General features: G+C 55.9%; 1 protein-coding gene across 22 annotated transcripts in view; it reads left to right on the top strand.

The window, feature by feature from the left end:
* The window catches only part of MYO18A (myosin XVIIIA), a 140,298-nt gene extending 130,760 nt beyond the window's left edge, over positions 1-9,538 (top strand). For 17 of the 22 annotated variants that reach the window (XM_043499210.1, XM_043499222.1, XM_043499221.1 and 14 more), the window contains one exon: positions 8,062-8,196. Coding sequence is in view for 5 of the 22 variants with exons in the window: in XM_043499226.1 (XP_043355161.1) it covers positions 8,062-8,209 (148 nt within the window). In the remaining 17 variants the exon portion in view is untranslated. Of the gene's footprint in view, positions 1-8,061 lie in introns of all 22 variants that reach the window. The other 5 variants (XM_043499226.1, XM_043499225.1, XM_038375438.2 and 2 more) reach the window with 1 other exon arrangement.
* Positions 9,539-21,209: the final 11,671 nt, after the last annotated feature.

The raw sequence follows: 21,209 nt of genomic DNA, 5'->3' as shown, positions 1-21,209 counted from the left end.
CACTCCCTGCTGCCCCAACCTCTCACCCCACCCACCCGGCAGCATGTCTCTAGCTCGGGGAATGCCTCTGAACTCGCTGCCCCGCCCCCAGCTGCCGGAGCCTCTCTGTGGGATAGATCCCAGCTAAGCCGGCTATGCCAGATAAATCAATCACGCTGCAAGTCTAGAGGGCTGGGAAACCCTAATGGTCTTGGGCAGGGTGGATCAGCAGCTGATTTACCACGCTGGGTGGGCTGTAATCCCGCCAGCCTGGCACTGCTCTGAGAGGGTGGGCCATTGGGGCTCACCGCGCTGCACATGCTGGCAAAGCACTCTGGGGTTTGCAGGCCCATGTGGTGTAGCTTTCCTGAATTACTAACCCTGCCAGGGCTGCGCCTGGCATGGGTCCCACCTTCGTCATTCAGCCCCCTCCTCCCCACTGCTGCATGGAAGCTGCCTGTGTTCATCATGAGGCCACATCACGGCTGTGGGGTTTGGCCGGGGCGGCTGCTTGGCAGAGACCAGCCCATTGTGAAACCTGCTGGAAAAGGACACCACTCCAACTACTGTAGCTCCACGCCTCATCCCCATGTAACTCGCTGTGAGGTGAGGCGTGGGGCCTGCCTCTGACTTTCGTACGCTCCTGTGACAATGCAACCCAGGCAAAGACAGCGGGCGCGCAGAGTGCGGGCAAGATCCACAAAGGGTTTGTCGACGTAGGCGGGTTTTTTCTGCTAGTATATCCCTTCCAGGGATTAGCGGCTGGCGTGCACAGGACACTGAGAAGCACTAATCCCTCCCGGCCTTTCAGAAACTGTTAAGTACGTGGCTGTATTTATTTCTCCTGAAATTAACGGGTCACAGTGCATTGCAGGATCCCCCGCTCCCGGTTCAGACCGGGGATTAGTTACTGCGGGAAAGACAAGCATCAGGCTATGTTTAAAAAGGCCTTAATGAGGAGCATGTGCTGCCAGAATAAACCTGCCATGGCGTGGACAGCTCCCACACCCCACTGCTGCAGACCCCTCTGCATTCTCATGGGCAAACTTTTAAAAGCCATGGAAATCATCAGATGTCTTCATGCCCTGCCCTCTTGCTCTCTCCCTGCTGGGCTGCAGGAAGCCCTGAGCACACTAACTGCTTCTCTTGGGCCAGAACTTCTGGGGTGTTTTAACTCCAAGCCAGAAGCACCCATGCTGGCCCCAACTGAGGGCTCCTTGGCACCCTTAGACGAGGCTGCTGGACACAGAGCCAGTGGTTCTCTCAAGCTCCCACACTGACTGCTGTGTAACGTCATGCCCCACGCCTCCACCATGCAGTGAGAGACAAGGCTGCTTGTCACCAAGATGGGACAGTGCAGTCTTCCCAGAGTTCAGGGGTGTTCAGCTCAAGGGCTGCCAGTTCAGAGCCATCCCTGTGTAAAGCAGAACCATCTGCAGCTACCATCAGCTCTGATATGGAGAGTGGCCAGCAGAGACTACGCATCCCAGCATGCAGTGCTGCTCCAATCAAGCTCGTGCACTGCATGCTGCTATCTGTCATCTCAGCTCTGGAAGGAGGAGGTAGCTCTGCAGGCTGGTTCCCAGCCCCCTTGGGCTGCCCTGTATTAGAGTCCCCTTTCGCAGAGCTCTTTCCCCCCACCTGTGTGATTCCAGGCAGAGTGGTTTACCTGGGGGGTGCTTTGAGACTCCCCTTGGCCCACTCTGGGCCAGGGGTGCTCACTATGTGACTGCTGCTGCTGAGTCCCCATCTGAGCCAGGTTACGTGTGCACACTGACAGGCTTGTCCTCCCTCCCAGCACCCTGGACCATGGGCTAGATTGCACCCCTACCTCCTGCATGGGGACTGTCGGCTTGTGAAGGGTGGGGATGAGGACTGGAGTCTTAACAGCAGAAGGGCATGCGCATCACCCTTCTGCTAGATGGGGTGGGATCTGAGTTACTGCAGAGAATTCTTTCCTGGGTATCTGGCTGGTGAATCTTGCCCACATGCTCAGGGTTTAGCCGATTTTGCCATATCTGGGGTCAGGAAGGAATTTTCCTCCAGGGCAGATTGGAAGAGGCCCTGGAGGTTTTTTGCCTTCCTCTGTAGCAAGGGGCACGGGTCACTTGCTGGAGGATTCTCTGCTCCTTAAAATCTATAAACCATGATTTGAGAACTTCAATAGTTCAAACCTAGGTGAGAGGTTTATTGCAGGAGTGGGTGGGTGAGATTCTGTGGCCTGCATTGTGCAGGAGGTCAGACTAGATAATCATAATGGTCCCTTTTGACCTTAATATCTGTGAATCACCCTGACGTCTCTCGTCTGCTAGGGAGCCCCGTGCACAGGCTGGAGTTACTGACACACCCGTTGCAGGGTGTGTGTTGTGCAAGGGGGTGGGTGGGGGCAGCCATGTGTAACTGCAGCTTAGTAAGCAGCACTGATCCTGTGCCAGAGGCACTCAAAGGGCGAGGCGGGGTGGGAGTGGCTGGGCTCCAGGCATTGCCCTGGGTACTTCCCCTTGGAAATGGAAAACTTTCCATGAATTCCTCCCGCTGGGGATGGGGACATGTGATTCTCCCCAGACTCAGGAGGGCAAACTGGCCATACGTCCCATGAGCAAACCCGGTATAGTGCTGCACATGGAAAGGAGGCAGTGCCATGGGCCCCTGGGTGTTCCCTGTGGGATAGGAGTCTTCACTTGCCTTCCTCTGGTTAGCTCCCCAATGCCATCCCCATGCCCTGACCATTCTGGGATTTATGAGACAGCAGGTTACCTAGAGAGAGAGACCCCCCACACACACGGGTACATATGGCATGGTGCGGGAGAGGGGCACTGCTCTGAATTGGGGCAACCTGGCTGTGGCTAGGCTCCCTGGAGGAACCAAGGCCTTGTTCTGTGGCTCTGGTCACTTTTTGGCTCTTTCTTAAGCAGGCAGTTGGGTGGGAGATGTGGAGGGATGAGCTGGAAGTGGCTGGGCTCGGGGAGTGTGGAATGGTCCCAGGATCATGCCCCAGGAGCCCACGTTTGGCAGCACAGCTGTGCTTTTTAAGCTCACTGGAGGAATGTGGGTTGCAAGCTTCTGAATGCTCCTCATGGGCAGGTGGTGTGGGGTCATTGCCCTCCCGAGGAGTGTTGGAGGGGCCCAGCGCTTGGCATATGACGCAATCTGGGTACTGAAATGGCAGCATTCCCAGCTAGCTCCCCACCTCGGTCAGGCGGCAGGTTGTGTTAGGCTGTCACTGGTCCGGCAGCCAGTGGGAGAACTGCCTGGCTGGAGGTACCGGTCCTGGTGGCCATCGGGGGGCTAGGTGGAGCCATTTTACCCAGGTCAGAGATCTGCAGGAGAAGCCAGTCAGGAAGGGCAGCTCTGGGAAGGCTGTGCAGGGAGGGGGAAGGGAAGCGACTGCGGTCGGGGCTGGGGTTTTTTCTGGCAGGAATTTATTTGTGTATTAAATTGTTTCCGACAGCTTTGAATGGGAGAATTATCTGAGAAGGAAAGAAGCTTTTTAAACAATTCTTTTTAAAGTGTTCAATTGCCGGAACAATCCCCTGCAGCTGGGGCTGCCGCGCTGCTTGTTCGTAACATGTGTGACGCCGGAGCTGCCATAACAGAAATGGAGCCGGCAGTTCCTCTTGTCTGGCCAAGGCTGGCGTTAAAGGGTTCGAATCTGCAGCTAGGCTCCGAGGGGACATAAGCGGGGGAAGGCGCAGAGTGGAAGGGGTGTGCACGCAAGATGACTGGTGAGCAGGACAAATTAACAGGCAGTGACGGATAATGTAGCCTCGCACCTTCCTGTTGCTGGTCCTGCCATGTGCCGCCTTGAATATAAGTGAAATCCACTTGTCAGCTCCCGCTAGGTCGCCTGGACTTGGGTGGCTGAGCTGGATTCCTGGAGCTGAGCGAATAGGCAGGGAAATGTCTGTAGATGTTGGATGGGAATAGGAGGTTGGGTTTGTCGGCGCACTCGCCCCACACACCCTCAAGCGGACGAGTTTTTCTAGCACAATCGCTCGCAGGAAGCAAATTTGCAGTGTGAATATTTGCTGAAGGCAAAGCCCTTCTTTAAAATTTGCGCTGTTGCTTAGTAACAGTTATCCAATCAGGAAACTGAAATGGTCCCACATGACCTAGGTAACTGCCTACCCAGCGCAAAGTTCAAAATTCAAATAGTGAATTTTCTCGTTTGCAATTCCTTTTCACAGGGACAAAATAGGCACAAAACTTTAAATAATGAACAAATTCTGCAATTTCACAGTCTTCCTGAGCAGATAAAGGTGCAATTCAACAAATGCATGATTTGTTGCAGATTTACTTGCTTAGCTCTGCTAACTCTAGGGGAGAGTAAATCGCTCCAGATGGTCTGAAAATGTCTTAAAAATAATAAAAAAGAATAACGAGCCCTTGTAAAGGAAGCTGCCAGGTTGACAGTCTGCTGTGGGAGAGGTGGTCCTGGGGGAATGCAACGTCCATGCCAATGCACAACTCTCCCAATTATCCGTAGCTTAATGCTAATACTTAAACACTAACCCCCTCCCCCCCACACACACACACAACCAGCTTTTGGGAACAACAGAAACTTTAAACATCTCCTCCTTGCCCCTGCATTCGAATGGGAGCTGCCTTCCCTGCGTCTCTGTCCAGCAGAAGGCCCAGCGGGAGCCAGGACCTCCTGCTACTGGGGGTTCTTGGGCAATTCATGGATTCCCTGGCTAGAAGGGAGCACTGTGATCATGTAGTCTGACCCCTGGATAGCACAGGCCAGAGACCTGCCCCAACAAGATTCCTAAAGCAGAACTGTAAGAGACACATCCAGTCAGGATTTTAAAATGGTCAGGAATGGAGAGTTCTTCCCCCGCCACCCCACAGCCCTGCCCCTGAGTAAATTGTCCCAGTGGTTAATTCCTCTCACCGTTACAAATTTACGCCTTATTGCCAGTCTGACTTTGTTTAGCTTCAGGTTCCAGCCATTGGACCCTGCTAGACCCATCTCTGCTCAGCTTAAGAGCCCAGTGTCAAATATTTGTTCCCCGTGTAGGCACTTCTAGATTAATCAAGTCACCCCTCAACCTTCTCTTTGTTCAGCTGCATAGACTGAGCTCCTTTCAGCATTCTAAGGCAGGTTTTCTAATCCTGGCATCACTCTTGTGGTTCTTCTCTGAATCTTCTCCCATTTATCTCCGTCCTTCTCAAATTGTGGGCCCCAGAGCTGGACACGGGATTCCAGCAGTAATCACTGCAGTGCCACACACAGAGGGAAAACAACCTCTCTGCTCTGACTGGAGAGTCCCATGTTTACATATCCACGGGTCGCTCCCATTAGCTGTTTTGGCCACAAAGTCGCACTGGGAGCTCACATTCCATGGATTCTCCATCACGACCCCTAAAGTCCTTTTCAGAGTCCCTGTTTCCCAGGGTAGAGTCCCCTGTCCTGTAAATAGGGCCTGCTGCCTTTGTTGCCAGGTGTATTAGTTTACAATTAGACCTAGTACAATACATTGTCTGCATGCATTCAGCTTACCAGCAGAGCCAGATCACGCTGCACCAGTGACCTGTCCTCCTCGTTTACCACTCCCCCAAGTTTTGTGTCATCTGCAAACTTTATCCGTGATGATTTTGTTTTCTATGGATAAAAATGTGAAATTGTGCAGGCCTAAGACTGATCCCTGCAGGACCCTGCTAAAAACTCGCGCGCTCAATGATGATTCCCCATTTCAACTTGTATTTGGAAGCATGTCAGGTAGCCAGCTTTTACTCCCTGTAACGTGTGCCATCTTAATTTTATAGCTTTCTAGTTTTTAATCAAAATGTCATGCGGTACCAAACTAAACACCTTAGAGAATCTACATATATGACGTCAACACTATGACCTTTATCAGCCAAACTTGTACTCGTGTCAAAAAGAGACATCCAATTAGTTTGAGCAGACCTATTTTCCATATAATTAATTATATTATCCTCCTATAATTCTTCATTAATCAAGTCCTGTGTCAGCTGCTCCATTATCTTGCCTGGGATCGATGACAGGCCTATAATGACTCTGGTCATCCCATTTACTCTTTTAACAAATTGCTTTCTTCCATTTTCTGGACACTTCCCCAGTGCTCCAGGACTTACTGAAAATCCAAAATCCAGCAAGCTCCTCAGCCAGCTCTTTTAAAGATCTTGGTTTAAAGTCCGTTCCCTCCTTTCTGCCTGTTTCCCAATCTATAAAATGGGCCCCTGTCTCAGAGCAGGGTCTGGGTAGCACCGGATATGGCACTGGTGTTGTCTCAGTCCTGTGTGGAGTACTGGAGGAGAGATGGCAGTGGGGATCCTTGGGCGTATTTGCTATCGTCTCTGTCGGATGCTCAGCTGCCACTTGCCATGGACATGTGATAGTAGCACTGCTTAGCTGTTCCCCAGCCCAAAGCAGGCAGAGAGCGGTGTCAGGGCTGCTGGTGCTGTTCTGAGGTGTCCCAGTGCCAAGTAAATGTTGGGATGCTGTAGTAAGGCTCGGTCTTCCTGGAGTCCCTTTGATCTGAGGTCTAAAGCCCTTTTGCAAATGTTAGCTACTCCTCAGCCCATGGCTGGTACCCCTGATTGCAACTGGGAAACAGGCAGAGAGCAATCCCAAGACTGCGCTTGGGCCACTAAAGCACAGCCCATCCCCTAACGTCTGGGTGTTCTCCAGGGGTGGGGGCAGGCTGTGCCAGTGGGCTGTCCCCATAACAGACATGCCCCCTCACTATCTCACTCGTCGGGGCTCAGTCCTGCTCAGCTCTCCCAGCTGGCTGCTGCAGTGCCTGGGGCCCATGCTCAGGGTTGGGGAAGGGGGCACAAGGAGGGGGCGGTGCAGAAGGCTGTGCACAGGAGCAGAGCTGCGGCAGGGCGTTCAGATGCCGGCGAGCTCAAGTGGCAATCAGCACAGGACAATAGCGCACTGAGCCCGGAGACGCACACTGGCCTGCCCAGCCGTGTGCTGCCAGCGGGCCCCTTCCCCTCTTGGGGGGCCCATGCCGTGCCACACAGTCCCTCCCCAGCTTCCTATGCCCAGCCTCCCCCGGACCTACTATGCCGAGCGCCCCCCCTGCCCACAATTGCCCTGCACACCACCATCCCTACCCAGCACTCCCCCCACCTACAGCCCCACAACTGCCTGGCCCCCAACGTGCACAGATCTCCCGCACCCTGCACTACCCAATGCCCTTCCCCACAGCCCCCCCACAACTACACAGCACTCCACACACACTCCCCACTACCTAGCACCCCAACACACACAAACCTCCCTCACTGCCCAGTGCCCCCTGCCCCCCCCACAGATCAGCACCTCCCCACAGGGACCCACTCCCCACGCCCTGCCCCCCGGCCGCACTTACCGGCCGGCTGAGCCAGCACCGAGCAAGGATCCCTCCACCCAGCACAGTCCTATGGGGCAGAACAGCTGACGCTTGGGAGCACAGGGCGGTCCCGTCCTCCGGGGCCCCACCCAGCCCTACATGCCTGGCGCTGGCGCCCGTGGCGGAGAGGAGGCGTTTCCTTGCAGGGGTGGGGCAGCCACTGACGTCTGCAGCCAGGCCCGCGGCCCGCCCAGGCAATTTAAAAGGACCCAGGGCCTACCACAGCAACGGTGGCAGCCAGGGGCCCCCAGGACCTTTTAAATCACCCTGGGCAATTGCCCCCTCTGTTGGCGGGCCTGCCTGCAGAGTGGGGGAGGCTTCTCATTCCTGAATGGCGCCAGGGAGCTGGGTGCTGAGGAAAGCTGGGGGACTGCTCCACTGAGCCCCCATCCCAGGATAAGAGGCCTTGTGCCTGCGGAGACAGCCCAACAGGGCCCAGTCACTGGGAACTGGCCTCCACCCCACCAACCCACTTTCCTGCGGCGTGGCCAGGCAGCTGCCGTGGCGTGGCCTGGCCTCCCCACTGCCCGGCCGGCTTATCTTGAGGTTTGGGGGTTTGGATCTGAGCCCCGAGGCGGGCATTGGAAGGGAGCCCAGCCCCACGCGGGGAGTGCTGCTGCTCAAGGCAGGGTCTGACATGCATCTCCCATCGGGAGCATGTGCCGAGGTGATGTCTGCTCTTCCTTGCCTGTTTGCCAACTGCCTTGTTTCCTCTGTGCAGCCCCCCAGGGTACCGCCGACAGTTCGCCTGCGACAAATCGGAGGAGGAGCGAGCCCCTTTGGAAAGCATGCACAGGTCCAGGTACTCCTCCAGGAGCCACCTGAGTGACAGCGACACAGAGAGCAAGCCAGCGGAAACCTCAGCATAGCCCCGGGATGCTGCCTGGAGGGACACATTTTCCACAGCCTCAGAAATACTCTGCCTCACAGATCCATGAGCTGGCCCACGCCAGGCCTTGGCGACACTCAGACCAGCCTCCAGAGCTCCTGACGGCCCCTCGGCAAGCGCCTTGCCTGGGAAATGTGACGTTTACAGATTGTCACCACCTCCGATGTCTTGTGTGCACCCAGTATTTCCTGCATGGTGGAAAATGTTAATCTGAAGCCCTCTCCTCCGACCTCTCCCTCTGAGCGAACGCAGCCCTGTCTGCGTGGGCGAGGCACCAGCCAGGCTGGCCGACAGCAGCTGCAATACCCTCGGATGGGGTGAGCTGGCACCTCCGGACCAGACTGTGCATGTTGGGGCTGCTCAGTGTTCCTTCCCCGAGCTCCTGCCAGCTTGCCCCACCCCCTGCAACCTCCATGGCCACCTCCATGGCTGCTCCAGCCTGGGGACTGCTCCATTCTCAGTGGAGGGGAAGCTGAGCTGGTCTTCAGGGGCTTTTTTCCTCCTCAGTGCCTGCTGTCTTTTTATTTTATAACTTAACCCCCCCGCAGCCCGTGTGTGTCTGGCACCGACGGGAGGGGCCCTGGCAGCACCCGTTTCCACCATCGCTCCTTCCCTTTCAGCTGAGCCAAAGGTGACACTTTCTGATCTGGCTTAAAAAACCCAGCAAAGAATGAAGCTGGTTTCCTGGTGCAGCTGTCAGCGGGATTTGTGTGTGACAGCACAGTCCAGGCACGCCTGGATGTGCATCTCGCACACTCATGCTCACTCCGCTGCTGCATGTGGGCTTTCCTTGCACATGGTTTTCTGTTCCCCAGGCATGGCAATTTATTTTGGGTCATTTCTTTTTCCAGGGGCTTGTGCCTAGCACAGTTTTGTTTGAAATAAAATGTAACCCTGCCCCTGTCCACACGCACGTGCACATGCGCGCACACAGTGTCTGGAGAGCATATGTGGCAGGCGCTCCACAGCACACGCACGTTCATTCACACCCACACTGTCTGCTGAGCCTCTGGGCAGGAGCTCCACGGCGCCTTCTCTGGACATCCAGAATAACTGCATCTACTCACTTTGGGAGTGTGCCAGGGCTCTCCTCCGCAGATGCCCCCCTACTGACTCGGCTGCCTCCAGGACTCAGCTGCTGCCCCATGTCCCCGGAGCCAGCTGTGCGGGTATGGTCATCTCTGCTGACTTCTCAGCGGCTGGACTGGACACTGCGGAGCTGCCTGGCCCTGCCTGTCTGGTTTGCACTAGTTCGGCTGTGCGTCTTTTCCTATCTGTTTAAATATTAAATGTCATTTATGGCTGGTGACGCTGGCTCCTCCCCTCGGGTGGTTTGTTGCAGTGCGGTGAGGGGACACGAGGTGGGTGCGGGGGCGCACCAGCGTGGCCAGGTATAGCACTTGGACAGAAAGTGGTGGTTTTACTGTGGGTAGCAGCGTGAAAGCTGCGCGGGGCACGGAGCCTGCAGGGGTGAAGCTTTTGGGGGGGGATGTGGGGTGCAGCGAGGTGAGGTAACCCAGCATGGCATTTCCGTGCCGGCAGCAGCCAAGCTTTCTCCTACTCCTGTAACAAAGTGTGACTCTTCATGCAGCAAACTCCGGGCTGCCATCCTGTGTGGCGGCTCTGCGCTCCCTGGGCAGTGCCACGCCCTGCTTCCTGGGGTTGTCGGCTGAGCCTTGGCCACAGTGCAGGGAGGAAGATCTGTGCTGGCTCAGGTCTTGTGTCTTCGTTCTCAGGTCCCCCAGAAGTCGGATGCTAAGTGCAGGGTCAGGCGTGTTCACTCCCAGCAACTAGTGAGGGGGCTGGAGTCCGCCGCAGCCAGGGCAGAGCCGCTGGGCCGTTCGAGCTCCCTGGGACCCGGGGTGCAGGCTGGGAGTTCCTGAGGCTGGGTATGGATGGCCAGGGGCTGCGAGGCTCTGGGAGGGCTTTCAGGCCCAGCTGACCTGTGGCTGTCTTGGAGCTTTGCTTCCCACTCGCTCCTGTCCCCGGAGGCCCTCTTAGCCCATCCTGAACAGCAGTCCCGTCCGTGCTGGAGCCCTGGCTCTGTTAGTTCAGGGCCCAGCCACAGATTATCTTCTGGGCCCAGTCCCCACAGCTGCCTGCCCACTCCAGCCCTACGGCTGTTAGTACAGCTAGTGCAGCTCCCCCCTGCTCCGGGTTGGCAGCCCCAGCCCACTGGCTGTGGCTGGGGAGAGGAGCCGGGGCCAGGCCGCGTGGGGCTTGCAATGTTTTAAGTGCCAGGTGCTCCAGGAGAAGAGGTGCCTAAGGAATGGGCAGGAAATCTCAGCCACAAATCTCGGCTTGTTTGGAGCAGATGGTGTGTGCCAAGCGCTCAGGCGCCGTGGGCTGACCCACCTGTCTGCTGCTCAGCATAATCACCCAGAGAGATGTGTCCCGGCATGAACAGTCGGTGAGTGGAGTTGCGGCAGTGAAGCCCCAGCCTCTGGCCCGTGCACAAGCCAGGCAGGCTTGGCCAGGGGTTCAGCCTCTCAGGCAGGGCCTTGTACCCTTCTCACAGTCACACCTGTGGCCCTTGCCTGCCTCTCTGCCCCCCTCAATTCACCCACACGATAGCTCCCTCCCTCCCACCCCCGCTGCGCCAGCACCCACTCCCTGAGCAGGCAGCCTCAGCCCTGTCCATCCCTGCTGATGCGGTAACCAGGCAAACACCCTGCAGAGACAATGGCGCTGGGCCAGGCCTGAATACCCCTGTGCCAGACCCTGCTTTGCCTCCCCTGTTCCTTGCCATGGCTCCTCCAGTGCATCCATAATCCCCGTGCTCCTGGTGGGGCTGGGCGTTTGCCGCAATGCAGGGTGGGGGTCTCACCAGGAACACGGGATCCCTGGGGCCTTGCGTGACAATGGAAGAGCCCCGGCCGGCAGCATCTCCTGCCCCTGGGGCAAGGCTGCCTCTCCCCCCAGCAAGGGCAGCCCAGCTCTTCTCCCAGGCCTGAGCCCCCCTGCTTTGTCTCCACGCCAGCAGCAGCCAGGCATGTTCCGAGTCCCTTTCCTGCCTTCCCTAAGGTAGCGCCTGGTCCGTGCTCGCTCACCTACTATCTCACCAGGGGCAGGCCTTGGTGGTCTGTCACCCCACCCCAACCTGCCTGCTGTCTCATGGTTCCTGCTCATGCCACTGTTTGGAGTCAGTTTGGGCATCTCCGTCAAGGGGTAATTTGCTGAACCCCCCCATCACCCCAGAAAGTGAGCAGCAGGAAAGGGTGGAGCATAGCACATGCCCTCCTGGCCTTGCACACGCATGGTTTATGGCTCGGCGCCTTTGCAGGATGCTTGGGAGAAAAACTCTGCTGAATATTTGCTACGTAACACACGAGAGCTGCTGGCAGAGGGAAGCCAGCTCCCCTGCAGCCCCCCACGCCCTGCCTCTTCCCCGTGCTTCAGCCAGAAGCACGGCTCTCTCCTGGGCCGGAGCAGGGGCATGGGGCAGGCGAGGGGCACGTGGAGCTGGGGGGAGCAGCCAGGCCCATGGCAGAGGAGGGAGGTGGAGGCTGGGCAGGCCTGGAGCGTGGTGGTGCCATGGGCTGCGGCTTTGAGGCTGCTGAGCCAGGAGAGCCTGCTGGCCCCATAGAGCTGTGCTCCAGGCCCCTGGGCCGGCCCTCACTCGCCCCAGCACGGCCATCTGCCTGGGGCCCTGTGGGGCCCAGAGCTCATCCGCTGCCCTGTCCTGCCCACCCCTCGTCCCCTCCCGGGCCTGCCCTGCTGCCCACAGTGATTTGCGCTGACGTGTCATCTGCTGCTTTCCCCCAACCCCGTTTCCATCCCCCACAGGCTCCTGGACACGCCCTGGGCTCTTCCCGTTAAGGCCGTACCCAGCCCCATGCTCCAGCCCGGTTCTGCCTGGCTCGGGGGGAAGGTGGGCAGCCCGTCCTGGCCCTGCGGGCTCTGGGGTGCTCCCGGTGGGTGGCATGCCAGACCGGCAATCTCTCCCTGGCTGGAGCCCAGCTGGCTCCCTGCCTCGCCAGGCAGGGCCCCGAGACTCCCTTGTCATCACTTGCTGCCGCTGTCACTTCCCCGCTTGCCTCTGCCTGCCCAGGGCTTCATCGCTGCTAGGGGGGCCCTGGGCTGCCTCTGCCTGGCCCATGCCAGCGCCCGAGCCCCGGCATTCACCTACACAGCCCCTGGCACGCTGCCCCTGGCACGCTGCTCCCGGCCCGGCCCTGCCGAGCCCAGTCCAAACCCCCTCCAGCATGCTGCCCCCTGCCTGGTACACCCCCCCCCCCAGCATGCTGCCCCCTGGCCTGGCCCAGCACTGCTCCATCCACAGCCCCCCCAGCATGCTGCCCCCTGGCCTGGCCCAGCACTGCCCGGTCCAACCCCCCCAGCACGCTGCCCCCTGTCTGGTCCACATCCCCCCCCTCCACAGCGCGCTGCCTCCACTCTGCCCAGTCCAACCCCCCAGCCCCAGCACGCTGCCCCCTGCCTGGTCCAAACCCCCGTGCAGGTGCGCGCGCACACACACACACCCACCACGCTGACCTGGGTCTGCACTGCCCGGTCCAACCTGCCCCCAGCACGCTGCCCTCTGGCCTGGCCCAGCCCTGGCCCTGCATTGCTGGATCCAACCCCACCCTGCCACCCCCCATGGGCTGGGGGAGCTCAGCCCCCATGCAATGGGTGGATGGGGCTGGCCCAGCCCTGCCAGCCTGGCTCCCGGCCTGCCTCACTTTGTGTCCCACCCCCCTGCTTCCTATGGAAGGTGTTTGAATCATTTATAAATCGTAATAAATATGCAGATAAGCAGGGTCTGGGAGCCCCTGGGCAGCTGGTGTTAATTATTTAAAGTTATGGTAATTTGAAGGAGCCGCTCATTTGCATAATCACACTCGTAATCTCTGCAGCATGGTGCCCTGGTGTATGTTGGGTAGTGGAGGCCGGGCCCAGCCTCAGCTCCTTCCCTGAGCGTTACCCCTGGAGGGCCTTTGGCTGGGCTGGGAATGGGCACCCAGAGGCCACCAGCAGCCCCCCTCTGCCTGGCTGGAGACGCTGCTCCTCACTTCCTGCCCCGCCTCCTTGCTGCAGGGCCCCCCAGCTTCTGCCCTGCGCATGGACGGGTCACTGAGCTGAGAGCCCGGGCCCTCACCCCCCCATCCTGCCCCCCTTCAGTGGGGGGGAAGCGCTCACCACCGCCAGGAGGGGAGTGTGGACATCAGCCATGGCAGTCATTACTGCGGTGGCTGTAAGTCACCCTAATATTGGCCTGTAACGATGTGGGTTTTGGCGGGACACAACTGAGAGTATCAATGCAGGACAAATTGCTTAGAGCAGGGCAGTCGCAGCTCAAGGCTGGGGGTTCTTCACCTCTAAGGTAAACCAAACCAGCCAGCCAGAGAGGACTTGGATCTCAGCCCACTGGCTAAGCAGGAGTCACACAAGCAATTCGCTTAGACACCCAGTTTCCCAGTGTCACCACCAGTGCCACTCATGGGGACAAATGGTTATGAAAACCAATACCCCACGAAAAGAAAAGAAAGGTTCTCCTGATCCCAAAGGACCAAGCCCTAGACCCAGGTCAATATATGTTAGATCTACCCAAAAATCCTGTTGCCAATCCTTTAGAATCTAAAGGTTTGTTCATAAAAGGAAAAAGATAGAGATAAGAGCTAGAATTGGTTAAATGGAATCAATTATATACAGTAATGGCAAAGTTCTTGGTTCAGGCTTGCAGCAGTGATAGAATAAACTGCAGGTTCAAATCCAGTCTCTGGAGAACATCCACAGCTGGGATGGGTCCTTCAGTCCTTTGTTCAGAGCTTCAATTTACAGCAAGGTTCCTCCAGAGGTAAGAAGCAGGATTGAAGACAAGATGGAGATGCTGCTGCTGCCTTTTATAGTCTCTTGCCATGTGGCCTCTGCTTCCTTTGTTCCAACCACAAGCCACCCAGTACATGGCCTGGGAAAACCTCAGAGTTCTGTCCATAGGCAGGTCCATGCATGCCTTGCTGAGTCCCCAAGGGTGTCTGCCTTCTCTCAGTGGGTCAGTTGTATAGCTGAGGGTCCTTAATGGGCCATCAAGCAGGCTAGGCAGAGCTGACACCAACTTGTCTGGGGTGTCACTCAGAAGCATAGCATAAGTTTGAAATACAGACAGCATAGAGCCAATACTTATAACTTTAAATACAAAAACGAGACATGCATCCAGATAGCATAATAGTAACCAGCCAACCATAACCTTGTCATAGACACCTCAACCTTTGTACAATGTTTGCTGCAAATATATAACAGTGGTTGCAACAATGATCTACACAGTCACAGCTTATGTCAATAATGTCACAAGGCCAACTTAGGGCTGTAGTGTAGATGTGCCCTTACAAACTGCAGCAACGGGGCCAGTACGCCCCAGCCATCGCTAGCTCCTTCCTCCCCACAGGCTTTGGCCCTTTGCTCAGCACTCCTGACAGCACAGGGGAGCTCTGCTCTGCAGGCTCATGAGTCTGCTCTGGGGCACCGTGGACCCTAATTAGAGAGTGAAACGCAAAGTGGGAACCTAGAAGCCTGTTTCCCCCCTGCCCACCTCAGCCACGCCCTGTGCCAGCCCCCGAGCCTGGCTCGGCAGCAGCTGGAGAGGGAGGTGGAACCTCCCCGGAATGGAATGGGGCAGCTGGAGCACGTTAGCCCCTGACGGGTGGCGCGGCGCCGGAGATGGAACGCAGTGGAGTTGGACAGGCGGGCAGAGCCCCAGGCCTTGGGCAGGGGGAATGGGCCTGGCTGGCACGGGAACCCAGCTCCCTGTGTCACTCCAACCCGGCCTGCCCTTCCCTCTGCCCCTCTCTCCCGTGGGGCTGTTGCTGAGCAGGTGTGATTCTTCTCGGGGCTGTGGATCACCTTCTTCCCACCTGCCTCCAGCGCCAAGGTGTGGGCTCCCTGCCCCCACAGCCTGGCAGCCACTCGTGCCTCCAGGCTCCACCAGCCTGCCTTGGGCCTGCTGGGGGCTGCACCCAGGGCCCGTGCCTCCCTGTGGGCTCCAGCCCTGGCACCCACAGAAACCCCAGCTCCTCTGAGCCCAAGGTCCTCGCCCCTGCATCACACCCAGCACCTGAGTTCAGTTATAAAGCGGGAATTTACTTGAGTGAGCCGAGATGCAAATAAAACCCACGGCGAGGTGGGGACGAACAGTTACGTCCAAAACCTGTCAGCACCCATCTCCCCTGCAGCCCCATCCCCTCAGCCGGCAGGCAGCTGGCCCCCAGTTCTTCCCCCAGTGTTTACTCCCGGCTTGGCTGAGCCCCCAGCTTGTAAGCTCCAGCCCAGCTCACAGAGCGAAGGCTGCAGGGTGTCTCTCTGTGCCCCCAAACACACCACACAAGCTCTGTGCCAGTCACCTCAAGCCAGGGTTCCTGCCCTGCTGGTTACCTTCCTGCTAGGCTCCAGCTGCAGGCTCCCTGGGCACCTTTGCCCTGCTGTGCCAGCAGCTTCGCATGTGAGATACACAACCCCCCCCCGCCCCCCTGTGCCCGGCTGCCTTCAAGTGACCTGCTGGATCCAGCAGGCTTGGAGATCATAGCATCTCCCTGGAGCGCTGCGCGTGTCCCTGGACCTAGTCGCTTGTGAGGCCGGTTCCTTAACAACGGGGGTCTGGGTCCCTTGTGCCCTTGGCAGTGAGAGCGCCTTGCACCGCAATACGCGTGGGTGCTGTGGGCTCCGGGTGGCTGCACCCTCTGCCCAGAGGAGCCTTATCGCCCTGGCCCAGTTCAGCCAGGGCAATGGGCCCACAGGTGCTGCTGGGCCTCAGTGCGATGGCCTTACCTGTGCCCGCTGCGTGGATTCGCCCGCTCCCCATGGGGGATGCCCGGCTCGGCCTGTCATGCCAGGCAGGGCCTGGCTCAGTGCAGCAGGGAACCAATCAGCTGGGGCGGGGTGAGCGCTCACTCGCTGCCCCTGCCCCAGGCATGGGGCCCTTGCACCCCCCGTGGTCCCTGCGGGGCAGCCCGATGCCTGCGGCTGGTGTCTGAACTTGGAATCTACGAAGCGATTCATCGCGCCCAGCGCTGCCCTCAGCCAGACACCCAGGGCGAGGCCGGGCTGTGCCCACGCAGGACCTGGCCACGTGTCCCTGCAGCCAGGCATGGCAGGCCCAGCCGCAAGCTGCCTGGTCCACGGGGCTGTGTCCAGCCTGGTGGCTGTGACGCAGCAGGGAGGGGGGAGTGTTGACCTGGGAATGTGGCAGGGGAGTTTCATTGGGGATGGGATACCTGAGAGCCTGTAACCTGGGCCGGGAGGGGGAGAGGGGAAGTAACACCTCTGCCTGGGAAACTGGATAAAGACTGCAGGGGAGAGCCTGCTGAGGGGGGGTTAGGTTCAGTTGGGTGTGGGGTGGTGGAATGCAGGGAACCCCAGGGCTGGGGTCTAAGCTCCCTGCCCCCCAGAAGGACTTAACTGAGGGGTCCTGGTTGTACCTACAAGCTCTGTTTTAGACTGTGTTCCTATTGTCCAATAAACCTTCCGTTTTACTGGCTGGCTGAGAGTCACGATGAATCCCAGGAAGAGGGGTGCAGGGCCCGGACTCCCCCAGTCCGTGACAGCGGCCCTGAGCCGGTGCAAAGGCCCCGGCGAGCTGGCCCGTTTCTCATGTGATCGCTTGGAAACAAGTGGGGCGGGCTGGGCACAGGGCGCCATAAAGCCTGCGCTGCACTAATGCGCTTTCATTAAGTGGGAGCAATCTAATGATAATAAAATGGCACATTTAACATTAAAACATTTCACTTGCCCCCTAAGCGAGCGCGTCGCTCCCACTCAGACAGCTCCATCTGCATGAGCCTGACAACGCGCCGAAATTAGCTTGTGCCAAGTGAGCGCCCTGCACAGCGAGTGTGTGGGGGGGCACCAGCCAAATCGCACCTGCTGAGGAGGTGGTTTCATGTGTGGGGCCAGGTGGGGGGCAGCTCAGGCTCCCTTCCAGGGCGAGCTCAGGCCAGCTCCATGGAGGAGGCGCCTCGCGCCCAGGGCTCACTGCTGGCTGGGCATGGAGCGACGTGGGGCCAAGGTGGGCGTTAGTGTCTCATGGCTCCATCAGTCGATCTCCGAGTGAGCCAGGGACCCCCTGTCACAGAGTCCCCGGGTGATGCTCTGGAACTGCCCCCTTCGAAGCCAGTCAGGACTCTGGGGAAGTCTCCTTTCTGTGAGCAGCCTGTCTGCAGGACACACAGCTCACCCGGCTTCCCTCTTCCTGGGTCTGACCTCGGAGCATTCAGCATCCTCTGCCCCGCCGTGCGCTTCCCACAGCGAGTCCACCCAGGCGGGGTCCTGGGGAAGCCGGAGGGTCCTGCCCCCCAACTCTGCAGTCAGACGTGACTCTCAGCCAGCCAGTAACACAGAAGGTTTATTAGGCGACACAAACATGGTCTAAAACAGAGCTTGAAGGTACAGAGAACAGGATCCCTCAGCCGGGTCCATTCTGTGGGGCAGGGAGCCGGATAACCAGGTCTGCACTTCACTCCATGTCCCCAGCCAGCCCCCAACTTCCTCACTCTTCAGCCCCTCCTCCTCTGGGCTTTGTCCCTTTCCCGGGCCAAGAGGGCACCCGATTCCTTTGTTCTCCAACCCTTTAGCTCTCACCTTGCAGGGGGGAAGGGCCCAGGCCATCAGTTGCCAGGAAACAGGGTGTCGGCCACTCTCTGTGTCCAGACCCCTGCACTCACCTGCCCTCTAGGGCTCTGCAACGATCACACACCCTTATCCCACCACCTAGATACTTAAGAATTGCATGGGGGAAACTGAGGCACCCCCACACTATTCAGAGGAAACATTAAGAATAGTCCCGCTTTGTCACATCTCTCCCCCCTTCGAGACTGAACTGAGTGGGGTCACTTTAGCCGATGACCTGGGGAAGTTCAAAGCCACCAACGTTCCCATGGATGCCCCAGCATCTCTCCTGTTCCAGGCCCTTCCAGTTTCACGCCCTCCCTTAGGTCGGGGATGGTTGATAGCACTCGCATGCCGCAAGTGGGAAGGTTCATGCGGCCCGTGCCCTTTTGCCACCCCAAAACCCATGGGGGTCAAACTGGGATCGGGTCTTCTCCCAGCGCTCCAGTCTGGAGGGCTGCAATTCGGGCTCTCTTGGTTAAGAGCCCCCATTTTGACCTAGGCCACATACTATTCATTTACAGAACTAGCATGGAGACATCCCTTCTCAACAACCTTGTCTCCCCAACAAGCTGGCCAAACACAGCCACTTGGTTATAGGACTGTTTAACTTCTTAACAGCTTTCACTCCATCTAAGACCTTCTCAAAGCTATCTTAATTTTGGTGAGTAGCGAGGACCTCATAGAAGAAATGGTTGTAGGGGACAATCTTGGCTCAAGTGATCATGAGCTAATTCAGTTCAAACTAAATGGAAGGATTAACAAAAATAAATCTGCAACTAAGGTTTTTGATTTCAAAAGGGATGACTTTCAAAAATTAAGGAAATTAGTTAGGGAAGTGGATTGGACTGAAGAACTTATGGATCTAAAGGCAAAGGAGGCCTGGGATTACTTTAAATCAAAGCTGCAGAAGCTATCGGAAGCCTGCATCCCAAGAAAGGGGAAAAAATTCATAGGAAGGAGTTGTAGACCAAGCTGGATGAGCAAGCATCTTAGAGAGGTGATTAAGAAGAAGCAGAAAGCATACAGGGAGTGGAAGATGGGAGGGATCAGCAAGGAAAGCTACCTAATTGAGGTCAGAACATGTAGGGATAAAGTGAGACAGGCTAAAAGTCGAGTAGAGTTGGACCTTGCAAAGGGAATTAAAACCAATAGTAAAAGGTTCTATAGCCATATAAATAAGAAGAAAACTAAGAAAGAAGAAGTGGGGCCGCTTAACACTGAGGATGGAGCGGAGGTTAAAGATAATCTAGGCACGGCCCAATATCTAAACAAATACTTTGCCTCAGTCTTTAATAAGGCTAAAGAGGATCTTAGGGATAATGGTAACTAGACAAATGGGAATGAGGATATGGAGGTAGATATTACCATATCTGAGGTAGAAACGAAACTGAAACAGCTTAATGGGACTAAATCGGGGGGCCCAGATAATCTTCATCCAAGAATATTAAAGGAATTGGCACCTGAAATTGCAAGCCCATTAGCAAGAATTTTTAATGAATCTGTAAACTCAGGAGTAGTACCGAATGATTGGAGAATTGCTAATATAGTTCCTATTTTTAAGAAAGGAAAAAAAAGTGATCCGGGTAACTACAGGCCAGTTAGTTTGACATCTGTAGTATGCAAGGTCCTGGAAAAAATTCTGAAGGAGAAATTAATTAAGGACATTGAAGTCAATGGTAAATGGGACAAAATACAACATGGTTTTACAAAAGGTAGATCGTGCCAAACCAACCTAATCTCCTTTTTTGAAAAGGTAACAGATTTTTTAGATAAAGGAAATGCAGTGGATCTAATTTACCTAGATTTCAATAAGGCATTTGATACCGTGCCACATGGGGAATTATTAGTTAAATTGGAGAAGATGGGGATCAATATGAACATCAAAAGGTGGATAAGGAATTGGTTAAAGGGGAGACTGCAGTGGGTCCTACTGAAAGGTGAACTGTCAGGTTGGAGGGAGGTTACCAGTGGAGTTCCTCAGGGATCGGTTTGAGGACCAATCTTATTTAATCTTTTTATTACTGACCTTGGCACAAAAAGTGGGAGTGTGCTAATAAAGTTTGCAGATGATACAAAGCTGGGAGGTATTGCCAATTCAGAGAAGGATCGGGATATTATACAGGAGGATCTGGATGACCTTGTAAACTGGAGTAATAGTAATAGGATGAAATTTAATAGTGAGAAGTGTAAGGTTATGCATTTAGGGATTAATAACAAGAATTTTAGTTATAAGTTGGGGACGCATCAATTAGAAGTAACGGAAGAGGAGAAGGACCTTGGAGTATTGGTTGATCATAGGATGACTATGAGTTGCCAATGTGATATGGCTCTGAAAAAAGCTAATGCGGTTTTGGGATGCATCAGGAGAGGCATTTCCAGTAGGGATAAGGAGGTTTTAGTACCATTATACAAGGCACTGGTGAGACCTCACCTAGAATACTGTGTGCAGTTCTGATCTCCCATGTTTAAAAAGGATTAATTCAAACTGGAGCAGGTACAGAGAAGGGCTACTAGGATGATCCGAGGAATGGAAACTTGTCTTATGAAAGGAGACTCAAGGAGCTTGGCTTGTTTAGCCTAACTAAAAGAAGGTTGAGGGGAGAGATGATTGCTCTCTATAAATATATCAGAGGGATAAATATAGGAGAGGGAGAGGAATTATTTAAGCTCAGCACCAATGTGGACACAAGTGGAACAAATGGGTATAAACTGGCCACCAGGAAGTTTAGACTTGAAATTAGATGAAGGTTTCTAACCATCAGAGGAGTGAAGTTTTGGAATAGCCTTCCAACGGAAGCAGTGGGGGCAAAAGATCTATCTGGTTTTAAGATTCTACTCGGTAAGTTTATGGAGGAGATGGTATGATGGGATAATGGGATTTTGGTAAGTAATTGATCTTTAAATATTCAGGGTAAATAGGCCAAATCCCCTGAGATGGGATATTAGATGGATGGGATCTGAGTTACCCAGGAAAGAATTTTCTGTAGTATCTGGCTGGTGAATCTTGCCCATATGCTCAGGGTTTAGCTGATCGCCATATTTGGGGTCGGGAAGGAATTTTCCTCCAGGGCAGATTAGAGAGGCCCTGGAGGTTTTTCGCCTTCCTCTATAGCATGGGGCATGGTTGACTTGAGGGAGGCTTCTCTGCTCCTTGAAGTCTTTGAACCATGATTTAATGACTTCAATAGCTCAGACATAGGTGAGGTTTTTCGCAGGAGTGGGTGGGTGAGATTCTGTGGCCTGCGCTGTGCAGGAGGTTGGACTAGATGATCAGAATGGTCCCTTCTGACCTTAGTATCTATGAATCTATGAATCTATCCACACTGGATCCTTCAACAGGAAAGTCAGTGGCTTCATTCACAACAGAAAATTTCTGGCTG

The sequence above is a fragment of the Dermochelys coriacea genome, chromosome 17 (assembly GCF_009764565.3).
Source record: "Dermochelys coriacea isolate rDerCor1 chromosome 17, rDerCor1.pri.v4, whole genome shotgun sequence".
NCBI classification, from domain to species: domain Eukaryota; kingdom Metazoa; phylum Chordata; order Testudines; family Dermochelyidae; genus Dermochelys; species Dermochelys coriacea.
The sequence above is the reverse complement of the archived record's forward strand: the minus strand, read 5'-3'. Positions and strand labels throughout refer to the sequence as shown.